The 18,027-nt window shown below is 46.1% G+C and overlaps 1 protein-coding gene across 2 annotated transcripts in view; it reads left to right on the top strand.

Annotated features, from left to right (window-relative positions):
* The window catches only part of RABEPK (Rab9 effector protein with kelch motifs), a 359,596-nt gene that overhangs the window by 196,042 nt on the left and 145,527 nt on the right, over nt 1–18,027 (top strand). For both annotated transcript variants that reach the window (XM_069609432.1, XM_069609431.1), the window contains exon 6: nt 6,109–6,258. In XM_069609432.1, coding sequence (XP_069465533.1) covers nt 6,109–6,258 — 150 coding nt within the window. The remainder of the gene's footprint in view (nt 1–6,108; nt 6,259–18,027) is intronic.

Genomic DNA, 18,027 nt, shown 5'->3' with positions numbered 1-18,027 from the left:
CAGACGAGGAGGACCTAATGTGAACATTGTATGATTGCTTAAAAAGACATTAAGACTTATGACTATCATAGAAGAAGAGAAAGCTAAGCACAGTGAAATGTGTTACTGGGGCACATGTGAACCAGACTGAGGGATGCCTATGAATTCCTTGTGATTATATAATTGTGTAAAGCCTGCCTGGGGGCTTAAGAGGAAACCTGACTGGGGCTGAGATGCGGACTCGGGTAAAGGAACAACCTAAAGAGTCTAGAATTACTTTCTTTTGAACTGTATAATAAAAGGCAATGTGAACCCAACTGAGCAATGCCAGGAGAAAGCCAAGGGAAGTGAATCCTACATGGTGTGAAAACACCTGTGAACATTGTGTTGACAAGTGTGAACCCGACCGAGGGATGGCCACAGTGAGTGGTTGGTCTGAACCAGACAGAGGGAGGCTGACAATTGAGAGAAGGATCGGAGCCCGGCTGAGGGGGATCCAAAGGTGAAGGGTAATCGCCCAACGTGAAGATTACCAGAAGGAACCTTTTAGTTTTGTTGTTCTGCATATCAGGCCCTCAAAAGCAAGAGACTTTGCATGAAAAGGAGTGTGCTGTGCTTGAGAGGTCCCGCACTGTCCTGTGATAAAAACATGGGGAAGGGAGGCCCCGGCCTAACATCCCGACTTCATCATTTGGTGAACACTTCTTTTGTTTCTTGTGAACATTATCCCACACTCTTTTGTAGCGTAGCGGTAAGGATTGGCAATAGTTCTTTTTAGTATATGCCCTTTTTATTTGACTAGACTCCACTAGGACTATATTATTATTATTTGATGGTCGTAGCTTTCTCCCATCTTAGAGTTAGGTTTACCTTGGGTATTTATCTCACTCATTTTACAGTTTAATAAACACCCTTGAACTGTGATCACTTGTCTGTCTTACTTTGATGCCATGCTTTCCTTAGTGTCCACGGCATTAAGCACCCCACTGGCCCGTCATCAGGGAAAACACCTGTCCCTCAAGCACAAACAACAGCCACCAAACTGGATCATACAATAAAAAGGCATTGTATTATTAGCAACCTGGTATACTGATGTGGTGCATAGGGCCTTTTTTGGGTAATCAAAAGAAATGGCTTGTATAGATAGTGCAGACTGTTTTTGTGTCGACTAAAAAACAAGATGGCCTCCGTGATGGAGCTTGTAGAGTACATGGGCTATTTTAATGGTCAGCTAGCAAAGCACTACAGGGGACGAGGCGATGAAGCATTGAGAGTAAATGAAGTGCTTATTTTGGTGGGGCACATAGGATGTGGAGAGGGAACTGGGGAGGGTGTCTGTTGTAGCCCCAAGGGCAGGAAAGGAGACAACACACAGTAAGGAACACAGGAGCCCAGATAAGGAACTGCCCTATTTCTTACACCTACTCCTTCCTCCTGTCTTGTCACTTCCTTTTCCTTCCCCCAGCTCCATCCTCCTGACCCTCCCCATTTTGTACAGTGTCGTCAGAGGACACAGGGTCCATGAGACCAAGGAGCAGACACGGACAGTGCGTGGGGTGTGAGTGGCCAAGAAAATGGTGGTACGTGGGAGAAGAAAAAAAGCAATCGGCATGGAGACTGAGCTTTCCCTGGCGAATAAGGCCCGTGTTTCTGCTGTCCTCATTGGCAGGTGCCTGTCCGACAGTGGCCAAAGAAAATTAGTTGAAGATACTGGGTGTAGGAGCTGAGCGAGTGCTGCTCAGAGGCAGGATTGAAGAAAGTATCCGGTAGAGGGAGGGATGGATGCACACACAAAAACACATGTGCATTGTGAAGGAGTATGGAGACCAACTGAGGCGAAGAAAAATACATGGAGTAAATTAGCATGTGAAGGCAGACATATGCTATGATATGTTAAGGGATATTTAGAAAGCACAGCATGCTGGCAAGTGACAAGGAGACCAGCAGTTATTGTTAGGAATGGGTTGTCTTGGGGGAAGATTTTCCTCGGGGGTCAAGCAGCTGCGCTAACCCCAGACACCCTAGAGAAGTTGAAGGAAATTATTCATGTCCCTCAAATTTGCATGAGTTTAATGATGAAGCGTTGCCTGGCCTAAAGTTAGTCAGTCAGTAAATCTGTCATGTCAGATGTATGAAGCCTCTATAATCCAGTTTTTGTCTTTGCATCATCATACGTGCAATTTTACTTTTATTTAAAACATGATTCCAGTCCCATAATACAAATAAATCAAAGTGGTAATGGTATTAAAAGGCTATGAATCACACGTTACAGTAAAAAAGTTATATATTAAAAGTAGACCTTAAAACCCATGAGCACTGATGCCCCTACCACCCGCTTATTCCCATAGATCGTTCAACCCACTGTATGGGAATTCAGTTGTACATTCAGCTCTCTAGCTAAACCAGTTGTCCACCCCTGCCCTAGAGTAGGTATGATACAAGCATGTCTTTGACACAGGAGTGGTCAGACACTGGGTCCTTCTGTGACTCCTTGTTGCTAGTGTTTGTGTGTTGACAAGGGCAAGGATGACAGGGATGTAAAGAAGGCAAAAAGGGGGCAGAATATAGCCTGAAAGGAGAGGACGGCGATAAAGGCTTAAAGGCATGGACACTAAAATGGGGTGAGGAGAAAGAAAGGAAGGCAGCATGAAAAATGCGGTAGGTAAAGCAGAGCAAGGCACACACAAGGAGTGTGTAGATTGCAGACGCTCCTCCTAGAATGAGGATAGTTCAGCTTCGCTTCAAGTTGTTCAACGCAGGGTCCAATAACATCACTTAATGTGATGTCATTGGGGAGGTCAAGGGTGTGTGATGTAACTTCTGCTACGACCGGCATTTTGATTAAATGACGTCCTTACAGAGCACTTGCCATCATCTACCTCTTGTCCAGGTTAGACTACGCCAACAGCATATACCTTGGAATGCCAGAATACTTGTTAAGAAAACAACAAATACAGAATGCAGCTGCTAGTCTTCTCTTCAAACTCTCCCGAAGAGACCACATCCCACCAGCACGGAATTCGTACAAAAGAAAATCACCATCTACAAACCAGCAAGAACATTTAGATCCAGCAATGACATCCCCCCTAGAACCGAAACTCTATGCTAGGAAAAAACTTGGAGGATCAGCCTTCTCTTGCATAGCAGTAAAACTTTGGAACTCATTTTATTCTTTTTATAACACACTTCATACCAGAGATTGGTTTCTAAGTGCAGAATCGGGATTCAAACCTGTTGCACTACGTTGTCTTGCTTCAAAGCCATGCACATTGTTCCAGAGCTATTCCCCCTCACCAACCTTCCTCCCGAAAGAAATAAGAACTACGGAGGACCATCTAAAATTCAGAAAACATCTCAAGTCCTGGCTCTTGAGCGCTGACTGGGATGAAAACACCCGGACAGCATCTACGTACCACGAAATGAACAAATTCACAGAAAGGAACCACTCAAAACCAGGGACTAACCAAACACACCCGCCATGAAGTGGGACCGAGCAAAGGAATCTGCTTCCATCAACACAATTCAACGCGCTAAACCATGCAAAATCCAACAATGGAAAACGACCAGAAAAGTGGGGACTACAACCACTAATAAAACTCAAACGCCCTACTCTAACCACTTGATATCGTATAGCTAACAGTGTTTAGCTTACTCGCATAGGCTAGCCTTAACCTGCATGTAACGAACTGTGTAAACTAGCCACTTCCACACTTATCCTGTATGTGTTGGCTAGCCACCCTCTGCATCTAGTCTAATAGTATAGCTAAGCCTTATGCTCCCTGTTGCACTCTGAGACAGCCACTATGTAACTTCTGTATCATGATGCGTTGATTGAGACAGACTTTGTGGGATAGGAAATGCATTGCACTTCGATAGACTGTTGGGAACCCAGATGGTTTATTTAAGGGTGAAGAGTGTGTCGCGCCGGGATGGAATGCAGGGGATGGGAGATACGCCACATGCGGATGGGCTGCTGGTGACAAGAAGGGTATCGTACCTGAATGGAGTGTCGGGTGGGAAGGGTTTCAATAGGACGAACTGTTAGGGGCGGCAGATGTGTCACACTTAGATGAACTGCCAGGGGTGAGAAAGGCGTGGCACTAAGAGGGATTGATAGGGGGGCAGAAACAGTGCTGCACTGGTATGAATGGTTGGGAGTGGGAAATGTCTCACATTTAGACATAATGTTGGATGTAGGAAAAGTATCGCCACTAACTAAAGGTACTAAAAACTCACCTTTCTGCATACGCACCCTCAAACGCTGAACTAAACGCATCCATACCTCTACCGCACCACAAACCAAATGCACTTCACAACACCTGACATGAAAACAAACCATACACAATCACACCTCAATTTCACATGATGGATACCAACTGAAAACACATCAATGCTCAGTTACAATTTTCTCCGAACTGAAGCTGTCAACAGCACATCAAAGCTCTCTTGCTCTTCTTCCCCTCAACCCACTAATAGACCCTCAACCCTCCTTCCATTGCATATTCGCCAGAGTTCCAGGAGACCACGCAAGTGGTAACAGTACAGTACGACACCCATTAACATTAACATAAATCAAAGATCCATTTGTGATGAGGGTCCCAGACCCAGGTTGCTCTTCTCTTCTTCCGCCAGGAGTACTTGGTACACTCTCCTGCCAAGTATTAAGATGCAGGGAATCATTCGCAATCTCCTTTTTTGTGGGTGCACCGTACTTCTTTGTGAGTTGGTTTTGGCAGACCTGGTTCACTCTCCTGCCAGGTCTTGCCACGAGAAAACTGACTTGTAATATACTTTCTCTTACTATCTGCTTCAACAGTGTTTTGCAACCAACTACTGCTCCGAGGAGGACGACTCCTGAGACACTCTCTTGCTTCTTTCACTATTGCTGTTAAACCCGGTCCCCACCCTGACTTTCTCATTCTTCCATACATCTTTGCCGGTTCTTGGCAGGTCTGCGGGTCTTGATTCGTGCTGTCTCTTACCATTCGGGGCGCTCCTGCGTGGCACTGCTGCAGGATGTTGCTGGCCGTCACAGCGTTCATCTGTGACCATTTGGTCCATCCGCTTCGGGTTATGCCTCTGCCTTACATCTCCCAGCTGTGCTTTTGACTTGTTCCACACCGCCGGACCAACAATTACCCTTTCCAGCCTTTGGACATGAAGAGCGGATTCCTTGCGGCTTCCTTGGCGTCTTCTCGTTGAACTTCCCAGGGTTGACTGCCTCTCTTGCTGGTTGACTGGCTCTTCTCATATTGGCTGTTTAGCAAAGGATGGCATTATGTTTTAAGTCCCTTTGGTCCTTCGATCTTTATTCCTCTGCGCCGCCTCCTCGTCCCATTTTTTTCTCATCACTCTCCCTTGGGTTGTCAATGTTCTTTCTCGTCTCAGTGGAAGTGAAGTCTATGGACCTACATGGTTACATGGGTTGGTTAGGTATATGTGTCAGGCTTACAAAGTGGGGAGGTGTATAGGGTGAGGGGTATTATACTGCGTCCCCCTTAGCTGTTTGTCCTTGTCCCTAGAGGGGGAGCCTCTCACCATGATATTCTCCAGCTGAGTACCACGCCCTGGGGGACTATCTGGTGGCAGCATCACCTCCCTGGCCTTACGGGAAGGGGCTCCCCATCGGGAAAAGTGTCAACATCCAGGAATTAGTCACACTAGACATCTGCTTACACATTTTGATTTGAATTGTGCATTCTTTAAACTATTGCGGGTTAATAACCCAAGATCATTTAAAATGTATGCTTGACCCTTTTTAATAAACTTACACCCACAAATGATGACTGGGACAATTTTTACTTACCCTTATTGGGATAGTCTTCTTCAATCACAGCACCATGTCTCTACGGTAAACACACTTTATTAAATCTTTGGCCTTATTTGACCATTTCAATAAGTCCTCATTGCTGCATCTCTGATTTTTTTTATATCTCACGATGTTTGAATGATTGATACCCATTGTAACAAGGTCACAATCTATAATTAAACTAAAAGTGAAACTGCGATCTGCTCAGATTTATGCCAAAATGTTGAGTGTTGGGGGGGGGGGGGGGTCTTATCTTTTCTTTGAAAGACATGTTTTGAAAGATTTTACACGCTAATAACATAATCCTAATTTTTCCTCAGCCACATTGACGTGGAATCAGCCTGAAACATCTGGTAAACCTCCGGCACCAAGACATGGCCATGCGATGGTTGCAGTGGGGACCAAGCTTTTTGTGCATGGCGGATTATCTGGTGATACATTTTTCCAGGATATGTTCTGCATTGACACAAGTAGGTACGGTTGATGACAAGTAGGTCCATGCATCTGCTCCTACTCAGATACTCTTGACGCATTCTTATTTCCTTCTGATATTCAAGCACTTTAATTGGTTAGAGACGTAGTTGGAGATGGGAACCTGCAAAGGGTAAACACCAGAGACTTTTGACGTACTGCACTTAAAGGTTTTTGAAATGTTTGAGTTGTGTGAATGACTGGATCTTTAGTAGTATGCTCAGATTAAATTACTGAAATGTGGTACCATGTATACTGAGAGCAATTTAAAATGTCCCTAATATTGACTGCATAGTATTCAAAGTCAAAATATAGAATTTCTAACAAATACACTGTACTTGGTGCACACATGATCGCTCACCTCCAATTAATTTCATTGTTTTTCTATGCAAAATATTGACTTTTACCTTTCTCACAAGTTTTTCTTGGTAGTGTGTGGCTTAGACTTAGGAGGGAGGGCGTGAGAGTTGTGAAGGGTTCAGTTAAGCACACATGGAACACTCTTAATGTATTTTTGTGCATTCTGCCTCACTCTTATTAGTTTTGATTGATATTTTATTTCTGTTGCGCTCGTACACAAGTGTTTCAGAGCGCGACAAGGCAATGGAGAGGAACAGGGGAGAACAAAACAGCGATTTTACTAGGTCCAGTGACATTGAGAACGCGCAAGTGCATGGGAGAGGGGGTGGGAAAAAGTGCATGGAAGGAGGGAGAAGTGGAAAGTGCAAAGCAGAGGAGAAACAGATAAATAACAATAAATAAATAATAAAGGCAACAAACAGTGGTAATGCAGCCAGCAATTTGCAAGTGCTAGGTTTAAGGCAGCAGACAGGGTAGGTCTGATAAGTGCAGGAAGAAAAAGGGGGATGTATGGGTACAGATACAGACCACAGTGCAAGGGGTGGCCCGGAGGCAGTGCAGGAGGGTGGCAGGGTGAGCAGGTACCTGGGCCCGAAGGACAGAGGGTGGCCAGGTGCACAGTTCTAAGAGAGAACAGATCAGCAGGGCAGAGGTGGAGCGAAGGCAGAAGAAAAGAGGAAGGTCTTGAGGTGGTTCCGGAACTGGAGATGGTTCTCCTCAAGGTTTAGAGTGGCAGGGAGGCTGTTCCAGAGAGAGGCCCCAGCTGAAGACAGAGCTCTACCCCCAGCTTGTTTCTTTGAAAAACGACTGACCCTGAGGGAGTTAGAGGTAGAGGAGCGAAGAGCTCAAGAGGGGAGGTATTTGCGGAGGGATAGCTGAAGGTATTTTGGACCCAGGCCCCAGAAAGCCTTGTGGACAAGGCAGAGGGTTTTGAATGTAATCCTTGCATCCACTGAGATCCAGTGGAGATATTTCAGAGCTGGAGAGATACAATCCCAGGGCTTGAGGCCAATGACAAGTCTTGCAGTCCTGTTCTGGATTAGTTGCAGAGGGTGGAGAGTAGAGGCAGGTAGATTTAGAAAGAGGCTGTTACAATAGTCCAAGCTAGAGAGAACCAGAGCTTGCAATACCATGAGCTTCTGGGGGAAGGAGAGGAAAGGCAGAGTACCTCTGAGGAGGTGCAGTCGGAAATTTGACTTTTTAGAGACCTCAGAGATGTGGGCGAGAAGGAAAGGGTGGAGTCAAAGATGACCCCGAGGTTCTTAGCCTCACAGGTGGGGGTAGGAGGAGGGCCAAGGGAGGCCGGCCAGAGAGTAAGGGGAAAGGATGGTGAAGTTATTTAGGCCTTAAACAAACTCTTATCAATGAAAAACCACAGGTAAGTAACACACTAAAACATTCACCATCTACGTCATTTGGGCGTTGCCAGGGGTCTCCCTTGCTATCCCTTGCTACCTCTGAAAACAAAACATCTTTTTTTCCTTCTTTTTTTAAATGGAAGCCCCTGGCCTGTGGCCAGTGCCATGTGGCTATTTGTTTCTGGAGTTGCTGGCTTTCTTGATCAGGCCTCTTTTAAAAAAAAAAAAAAAACAAACAGGAAAACAGGGGCTCCCATAAGTCTAACACTTTTTTTGCAGCGACCCTAAATAAGAAAGAATAGAAATAACTAATTTGTCTTTCTGGAATTCTATGCAAGAATTGCAAGACATAATAAAGGTTTATTTCACGCACACTTCAGGGGGTGAGTCACTGATTTTGTCTGTTCTTAAACACCTTAAATTCACAATGCAGACAAAAACGTCCACAAAGCATTTAGAGTTGAATATGAAGCATCCATTTCATACTATGCATTTTGGTTTTCTTCAAGTTGCAGTTATAGCATGTTTTTATCTGCCATTGTCTCTGTTACGATCATCACGGGACATTCTATCTCAGTGTCTTCGGTTATTTGCCAACATTCTTGTGCCTTAAAGCTTGTGTGCAGTGTAGACATGTTTGACCATAGCACATAAAGTGGCCCTTGATTTCACTGTGCAACAATTAATGCTTTGTTGCAATGTGTCTATCTTTCCTATCTCCCTGGCATGCTGTTCAGGATGTTTGTTTGCATGTATGAGGTAACAAGTGCCCAGATTACGGATGCAGTGTAAGTGAGCTGCGTTCCCTGTGCTACTCTAAATTCTTTAAAATACAGTTATGAACCCTCCCAATGGTATGGATTTTGCCAAACTCTGAAGCCTGAAAAGTAGAAACACGCAGGATTAAACATGTAGCCAAATTTGCACCAGACCTGCAGATGAATTGGCTTGCTGTTAAATCTCAGTTACCAGTTTAATGATATCCATTACAGAGTGTAATGTGCTTTCTGACTTTGAGAACATTGAGACATGTAATTGCTCATTTTACTATAGCCGGTAAGAAAGCTCTGTGGGGGGGGGGGGTTCGGTCGAAGGTTTGGTACCCTCAGCCCCCCTTTGTTTTTAGGGGCCATAAGTAATTTCATGGAAGCCCTGGGTTTTTATGGTTCCAAAGGAATGCTCCCACATGCTTATGAAGGCTCCTCAAGAACCTCTGGGGAACCTCCACTGGCAGGGCCATGAAGTAGTACAAGCTGTTGGGCAGGATCACCATTTTAAGCACATTAACGCTCCCCAGCCAAGAGATAGACAGAGGACCCAAATCAGTTAAGTTGTCTCACCCCCTCTAGTAAGGCAATATAGTTAGCCTGATAGAGAGACTCCAGCGAGTCTGTAATTGGTATTCCCTGATATTTTACACTGTTTTCGCCCCACCTATAAGGCACAGAACCCCGCAATCGCTGAGCCCTTGGCGATAGGTCAGATAGCCTCAACAGTTTTGATTTATGAAGATACATTTGTAGCCATGCTACTGCCCCAAATAGCCAAAGTTCCCTCAATCATCGGGAGCGTTGTGCCGGCTCTGAGCTCAAGAGCAAGCCATCTGCAAAGGCAGTGAATTTGTGCTCTTCACCCCTGAAAATGATCCCTCTTATGTATCGAGTAGCCCTGATTCTTGCCAGGAGGGGCTCCAGGTGAAGTGCATACAATAGCGGTGAGAACGGACCCATGTGTCATGATGCCTACCCCCGGGCATCCGGATCAAGCCCATCAGCCCCGGGAGGAGGCATCCAGATATTTAATAAAACCCCAGCATCCCCGGCTGGGGGCTGTCTGGGTTCAGTCCAGGCGCCTTAGGCGCCAGGCTCATAATAGAAATCTATGGTGCCAGGCTCATAGTCTTTACTTACCTCATGCAGACCATGCTGCAAATGAATACAAGCCAACGTGAGGCCTGGATGGGACTATTTTACTACAGGGGCTATTTTTTACTCTGGTGTGGTTCTAGGGACTTCTTACCTGGAACTACTTTGGAGGCTATTTAAACCACGCCCGAACAGCAGCACATGCTTCGCGTTATTCTGCATCCAGCAGCGTAACGCTCACCGTGCCTGCAGTCAGCATCCAGTCTTCAGCCACGCCCGTCTCGAATCCAGAGCTCCTAGCAATAGAAGAAAGAAGAAGGAAAGGTTAGAAAACAGATATTAATTCAATCCTTACCTGAATTCCGGATCCATCACGTCTTCGAACTTGAAAAGGACATTATTCTACACACGTCGCATCGCCAGCTGCAGCGCCGCGCCATACTCACCAGTCCTCACAGCATTTTTCGATCCGGCGCAGCCGCCATCATTTTCTCTGCCGAATTCCACCATCTAGGGGACAAAAGAAACATAAGGTTAGCCGAAAAAGCCAACAAATACAACCTCTCCACTATAGACTTACCTGATTAACAATCGGAGGCATTATTCTGTAACAAACCGCAACTCCTTACGCCACACCTGTAAGGAGAGAGAAACCAGCAATTTAAACACACGCATCTTTTGCCGGACAGTGTTGGGTAATACAGACTCTTACCTGAACACCATCAGCTGCCACAAGACAATCTTCCCTTGGACTCAGCTGCAACACAAGAAAGGAATGTACAAGAGTGAACATTGGACATATTGAACTCTTTGAACTTTATACTTACGGGTTCTCGGCTGGAACCTCGGAGTCAATATTCATCCGGAACTCTTCCAACACCATCAAACCAGTGAAGTAACTGGTATCTACGCGCCCCTGCATTCCGCGCAGAATGGAGAGCTCATCATTTACAAACTTAAGGTGAGCTTACTGAAAGTGAATATCGGTGGTGATTAGTGGGGAGAACAGTGGGGTGCCATTACTAGAATCCACGGGTGGCTAAATCCCTTTCTTCACTTGCAGGAGAATACTTCTACGGGTCAAGCAGACGAGGTTAGGCGGTTCAGTCTGTCATCTCTGCACTACGCTTCACGTTGGAGGAGGTCGCAGCTGTCCGGGTCCGATCGCCCCTGTGGGAGCCAGGTGAGCGTAACACCCTGTTTGGTGGCCCGATCTTTCACTTCCAGCAGATCTGCAAACCCATGTTGCACCATTTCACTGAGGTCCTTGTCCGCTACTGCCTCCGCTAAGCCTTTTCTCCTAATGTTAGACCTCCTTCATCGGTTCTCTAAGTCCTCGCTTAGGAGTTCTGGGTAACCGTAGTCAGTCGCTCCACTAACTCATCTATCTTCCCCCACAATTTCTTCTATGGTGTTCTCTGCCACGTCGTCCGCTCCTCGAGGCTCACCATGTCCCCTTTCAGTTCCTGCAAGATCTCTTCCCGCATCAGGCTCAGCTGTGTTTGTATAGTCTCTGATATTTTCTCCCCGAAGTCCTGAAAAAATTGACCGAGAACTTCCTGGGTGACCACTTGCTCTTTCCCATTGTCCTCAGGTTCTCTCTCTGGGGATGAGCCCCTTTCACTCCCTGCGGCCATCTCACCTTCTTTTCGCCACAGTTTTTGTAGATTACTCTCCTGAGTCTTTTTTGAGGACTTGGAGGCTGTTTGCGGGTCCTTGTTCTTGGACATTGATTCTGCTTTACCCTTTGGGTGAGGGTCAATACCCCAACTCCTCTTGTGCTGTCCTCCTGCACTTCTTGGCCTCTGCAGACCCCTTCTGCGGCGGCTCTGAACTTCGTCCACTCCGGGGCCTCTCCGTGCTGACTCTTGTGCGACTTCTGGCTGTATCGCTGCTCTCCACTTGTGCACCAGCAGGCCTGCAGGGGTCGGCCACACTGTCTCCCGCCTATTGTTCCACTGTGGCCCCAGGGGCCTTTTACATTTTTTTATTTATATTGTATATATTTATTTTATTTGTATCACGCATAGACATGGCCCATAGACATAATAGCGCAAGGACACACAATTAGGTTCAGAGCAGGGCAGGAGTGTACAGAGATCAGTTTAGCAGAAGAGGATAGCCTTGATATCCTGTTTAAATTTCAGAAAGCTGGTACAGGCTCTCAGATCCGGTGGAAGGTCATTCCAAAGCCTTGGAGCTGTGTGGACAAAAGAGTTTCCTGCGACATCAGCAAGTCTTGCCTTAGGGATAAGCAGGAGATTTGAGATGTTAGATCGCAGGACCCGTCTTTCCGGCACTGGGCCAGTTTCTCTGCGTGATATCTGGGGACATATCAATGCAGGCATTGATTTGTGATGCAGAGTGTCCGGAGAACCACACTTTTTCCACTGGGAGCCAGTGGAGATTGTGTATAGTGATGGAGACGTGGTCAGATCTTTTAAGACCTTCCACCACCCTCACCACATTATTTTTAATGACCTGTAATCTGGCCAGTTCCCCTTTGCCAACGCCCTGGAGAAGGCTAGAACAATAGTCTATGCGGGCCCCGATAATCGCTCTTGCGATCACCGCACAGTTGGATCTAGTGAGGAAGGGGCTGGTTTGGGTCAGCAGTTTCAGATAGTAGCCTGTGCTAGATACCAGGCCACTAATATGTACTTTCATGGAATGCTCCTGATCCAGTACCACCCCCAAGGTCTTCACCTTGTTGAGCGTCTTGATTTTGCTGCCTGAGATCTTAACGACCTGGTATTTGTTCCCAAGTTTTCTAGTCTGGCCAGCAGTGCCGGCAATCATTAGCTCTGTTTTCTTGGCATTCAGTGCTAGCCCATTATCTCACATCCAGGGTTCAATGCGGCCGAACACATGGTTGACCGAGGTGTTATCTTTGGTATAATCCCTGGTGAGGTGGATCAGACGCTGAGTGTCATCAGCATAGTTGGCATACAGGGTGCCTTCCTCATCCAGCATGTTAGAGAGGAGTGGTAAAGATGTTAAACAACATAGGCGAGATACACGCCCCCTGTGGCACTCTGCATGTCACCAGATAACTTTCGGACATTGTATCAGTACAGAACACCTTGGCCATTCGGCCAGAAAGAAATAATTTTACCCAGTTGGTGCATTGGGAGAAAAGAAAGCATTATCACAGAGTCTCTGTACCAATATAGCATGACCTACCACATCAAACGCAAAGCGCTGTACAGAGAAACATAGAGCGGTACAATAAAAATGAATAAGCATAGACAGTGAAAACAATCAATCGAACATGTTGGAGAAAATGAGACTTCAATGAATTTCGTTATAGAGGATAGGCAGAAATAGAAGGAATCGAGGAGGGGAGGACGTTCCAGGGTAGAGGAGTTAAAAGAGTTAAAGTACAAAAGCGAGATTGAGCACATGGGGGACGGGGTGCCACCAGGAGAAATTGAGAAGAAGAGCAAAGAGAACGAGAAGGGGTGTAGAAGGATACAAGAACAGAAAGATAGTTGGGAACAAGTCCGTAGAGGGACTTGAAGACGAGACATAAGACATTTATTTTGAATTGAGAGTGAAAGGAGAACCAGCCAAGAGTAGCAAGGGAGGGTGAGATAGAATCTCGGAAGAAAAGAAGAACAAGAAAACGAACCAATGAGTTAAAGACAGATTTGAGAGGGACAAGATGATAAATTGGGAGCCCAAAGAGAGCAGAAGAGCAGTAGAAGAGTCGGGGGGGAAAAAATTAAAGAAGAGATCAACAGTTTTGAAGCATGAAAAGTAAGAAATGGGCAAGCTTTGCGGATGTTGTGTAGATGAAAGCGGCAGGCGCCTGAAGTTAGAGAAATTTGGTGAGAGAAGGATATAGTAGTGTAAAGCTAAAGCCCCAGATTTCGAGCCTTAGGAGAGTTTGGAACCTGGGATAGGGGAAAGGAAATAAAGGACGGAGGAAGAGAAGGTGGAAGAAGAGAACCTTTGTTTTCCCAGCATTAAATGTGAGATGGTGAGAAGACATCCAAGATCTAATGGCTAAGAGATGGGCAGAAAGTGTGTGGTGAATATTGGAGGAAAATGTTGAGTATCATTAGCATAAAATTGGTGTGAAAGACCAAAGGAGGAAATAACTGCAGCAAGAGGGGAAATGTAGAGGGAGAACAGAAAAGGACCCTTGGGGAATGCCATGGGCAAGCAGAAAAGATTCAGAAGATTTGCCGGCCCACGAGACAGAAAAGGTTCTTTGAGACAGATATGATTTGAAACCAGGAAAGGACAGAATCTGTGAAAGCAAAGGAAGAGAGGGACGCCAGTAAAAGGGATTGATCAACCGTGTCGAACGCAGCAGACAGATCCAGAAGAATAAGAAGGGATGAATGTTTAGAATGGCGTGCAGTAATTAGTTGGCTGAAAACAGAAAGAACAGTTTCCCTAGAGTGACGAGGGCAAAAGCCTGACTTGCATTGTGGGAGAGTAGAAATTGGAAACAAAAGTAGAAACTGGAGAGTAAAGCAGCCGTTCAAGTAATTTTGAGAGACAGAGTAGCAATGAGATGGGAGGAAAATGTGAGACCAGCAATAGGTCGGCTGTAGGTTCCTTTAAAATTGGGATGATGGAGGCATGCTTAAAAGATGAGGGAAAAGTTGAGGTCGAGAGAAGGAAGTGACATAAGACACCAGAGAAGGATAGACTTTGAGAATGAGGGCAGATGGAATTGGATCGGTGGAAGAAGCAGTGGGGGGTCGACTTTAGCCAGTAGAAGAGAAGTGTCTGCATTGGAGATTGGTTGAAAGCAGGAAATAGAGGCAGAGGAAGCAGGAGTGAAAGGAGTTGAAAGTGCAGGTGAGATGGAAGCTTTGATATTTGGCTTGATATGAGAACGGAGGGAAGCTACCTTAGAGGAAAAGAATTCCGCGAAGTCAGAGGCTGAAAGAATGGAACTAGCTGAATAGTCGGCGGTGGGAGAAGACAGAAGACGAGAAAGAATTAAAAAAAAAAAAAGACTCCTAGGGTGGGCGGGCTGTGTATGCAAGAGATCAGAAAAATAGAAGTGTTTAGCAGAGAGTAAACCATCATCATAAAGAGCATACGTAGAGTATAAGAGTAAACCGCCATAGATTTGGTCTTGAGCTAGTGTTTTTCAAGACGGAGAAAGCGGCGCATAGAGCAACGATGAAGAGAGAGCCATGGTTCGGAAGGTTTACGAGTGGAAATGAAGGGTGATGTGGGGATAGAGTGAATCAAGAGATGAAGAGGGAGACAAAGAGAGTAGAGACAGCCTCATCAGCAGGTAGGTTTGCTGGACAGAAGTGGAGACCAGTGTCAATCTGGAAAAATGAATACCCTTCATTTGAATGATAGACGTAACTTGATGGCCGTGGGCCAACCGTCTTATGCATCAAATTATAGAAATATAAACTGCTATGCTTGACCGACGAGCAGCCATTTTAAATGTAGCAAGAATCGCCATTTTGCTTGTTAACCATTGCTCATTGCTTTCTGTCTAAAAACTGCTTTGCAGCTTGTAATTCTTGCGAATTCTGCTTACTCTGCTCAACTGTTAACATTGTTGTCTGAATATGAAAGGACAAGGTCGCGGGACTGAAGAGTTTGCTGAAACTACTCATGAGTAGCCCAGAGAGGAATGCCCACACTCCCTCTCTGTAGCCTTGGGAGGAAGCTGCAGGGCACTTAATCACTTCACAGCTGCCAGCCAGTCTCGTACGATGGTAGAATGTTAGAATAATACAGTTAAAGGCTTGAATTATGCTTCTCTTACGGCCCCCCTTCGCAAAACCCTTTAGAACGTGTCGGCTCCCAGGACACGAATAGTACCTCATAGATAGCAAAGCTTGGAATGTGGCTCTTCCCCCCGTGTACAGATTGCTTCCAAGAACAGAACCACTGTGTACTAAAAGATGCCTCCGCACTTTCTAAATTGCACATTGTTACTAGAATAGACATCGAAAGCATTATAATCGTCATACTCGTCGGATATGTCCATCGTCATCCCGAGTTCAAAGGAACTTAATATAGAGGGGTGTTGAACATGACTTTGCTGATTGTATGATATGCATTTTGTATATATGTAGCTGATGTACATAATTCGCTGTTCTTGCATCCCTCGAGGTCTAGGAAACTCACGTCGCGGAGCGTGAGATCAGAATTGGCCAATTGATACTATCTTTTGCTTGCAATAGACCCTAGCATTGGGAATTTGAAACCTTGTGTCTGGCGCATCTTTTCGTGTATGGTCATGGCCTTGTTTCCATAGCACGAGGGACCCCTAGGGGCCCCCTTTCACCAGGGCTTGGGAAGAGGTTGTATCTAGATCCACGGATGGGGCCAGTGCGTCGTTCGACGCGTGGAAAGCCCTGATATGGAGTGCGTTCCATCCCTCAGATGATAAGCCCCCTTGAACGGACCACCTACACTGGCAACCACTGTTGCCACTGTTTAGTCCGGGTGTATCAATTTGCCAATTACTTGCTTAAGCCTCATTTAACATGGCCAGCAGCAGCTGGAGTAGCTCCTGCTTGTACGCTTAATAGAATTTGCTGGGTAACCCATCCGACCCAGGCGCCTTACACGTGGGTAGATGTTGGATCACTGTCTCCAATTCGTCTGAGATGATTGGGGCCTCCAAATCTGCTCGTTCTACGTCATCTAAGGTGGGCAGACATATATCTTCTAGTGTTTCCAGAATTTCTTGACCCATGTCCCCACCTGTGTCCTCATACAAATGTTTATAATATTTGAGGAACTCCTCGTTTACACCTTCCTGGGTGTTGCGGATCTGGCCTTCTGCATCCCTGATTTCTCTAACCACCTTTCGGGGTGTCTCATATTTGTATAACCAGGCCAGCAGTCTGCCCGGCTTGTCTCCACTCGCATGTTGCTTTTCTGTGTATTTCTTATAATTCAGCTTAGATAGCCTGTCCCAGAGTTCGCTGCTAGCCTTTTGTAACTCTCTTGTCTTAACATTGTCTTCCCGGTTGTCCCCCCCCTTCGCATCAAGTCCTCTAACTCTTTCTGTTTCCTGCAATTCTCGTTCTATACCCCCTTGGAGCACCTTAGATTTTGATATGGCTACACCACGCACCACCACCTTGAATGCTTCCCCTTCTGTTCCCATAGATCGTATGCTCCCGGTATTAATGTCGAAATATTCCGTGATGGCCTTCCTCAGGTCCTCCCGAAATCCCGGGTCTTGTAGGGCCTCTGCTCTGAGCCTCCACGTCGGGATTTGCACCCTAGGAGGGTGGTGCCGCCACTCTAAGACCAAAGGTGAATGGTCCGAAAGAACCCTGGTTTCATATTCTGCGCCCACCATTTCTCCTGCTATCTCGGCGGCAGCTAACACATAATCCAGCCTAGTGTGCAGGTCCTGTGGCGCTGCGTAGTGCGAGTATTGCCTGTCTGTTGGATGAAACCGTCTCCACACATCCTCCAGTCTAAGGTCTGTCAATAGTGTCCCCAACGCTTTGGCTGCTGCCGTGGGTTTTGCAAGCCTGCTATCTGACCTGTCTATTTCGGGGTTTAGAGTTCAATTGAAATCACCTCCCCACAATATCGCGTCGCCTAACAGGGGCTAATTTTACTATATAAAGACCTAGAGTAAGTTGCAGTATCATGGTTAGGGGCGTATAAGTTTATGATGTTCACTTCTCTGTTCTCCAGGAGTCCCTCCACCACCACCATTCTACCTTCCGGGTCTGTCGTCGACCGGAGCAGCTGAAACGGCACATGTGGTGCTACCCATTTTTTTTTAAAAGTATTTTATTGGCATTTATATAAGTACATAATAACCATCAAACGGTAACATAACAAACAACAACTAATTAACTACCACAGTCACGTAGCTGAACATGTTGTTCTTAAATTGTGGTGAGGGGGAGAGGGGTCGGTAGTCGGAGTACCCAAGGTCGCTGGGGATGGGTTTCTGGATTGTCCATTCTTGGGGGTAAACCTCAGACAAGTCTCTGGCAGAGTTGAGAGCTCAGGGGGGTTTGTGATCCGAGGCGTATTGGATGTCACGCAACAGGGCCTTCCATGATTCTAGGGTGTCATTGGAGTCGTCATCGTTTGAGTGGATTCCATCCTGCCAGGCTCTGGTCTCTGCCTCTGTCCATTTTTCCAGGTCCTTAAGCCAACGTCTGTGCCTCGGGCCTCCTGGTGATTTCCATGCCGTAGCTATGGACCTTTTTGCGAG

The sequence above is a fragment of the Ambystoma mexicanum genome, chromosome 8, assembly GCF_040938575.1.
Source record: "Ambystoma mexicanum isolate Mex_15411 chromosome 8, UKY_AmexF1_1, whole genome shotgun sequence".
Lineage (NCBI taxonomy): Eukaryota > Metazoa > Chordata > Amphibia > Caudata > Ambystomatidae > Ambystoma > Ambystoma mexicanum.
This window is presented reverse-complemented; position numbering and strand designations above follow the sequence as displayed.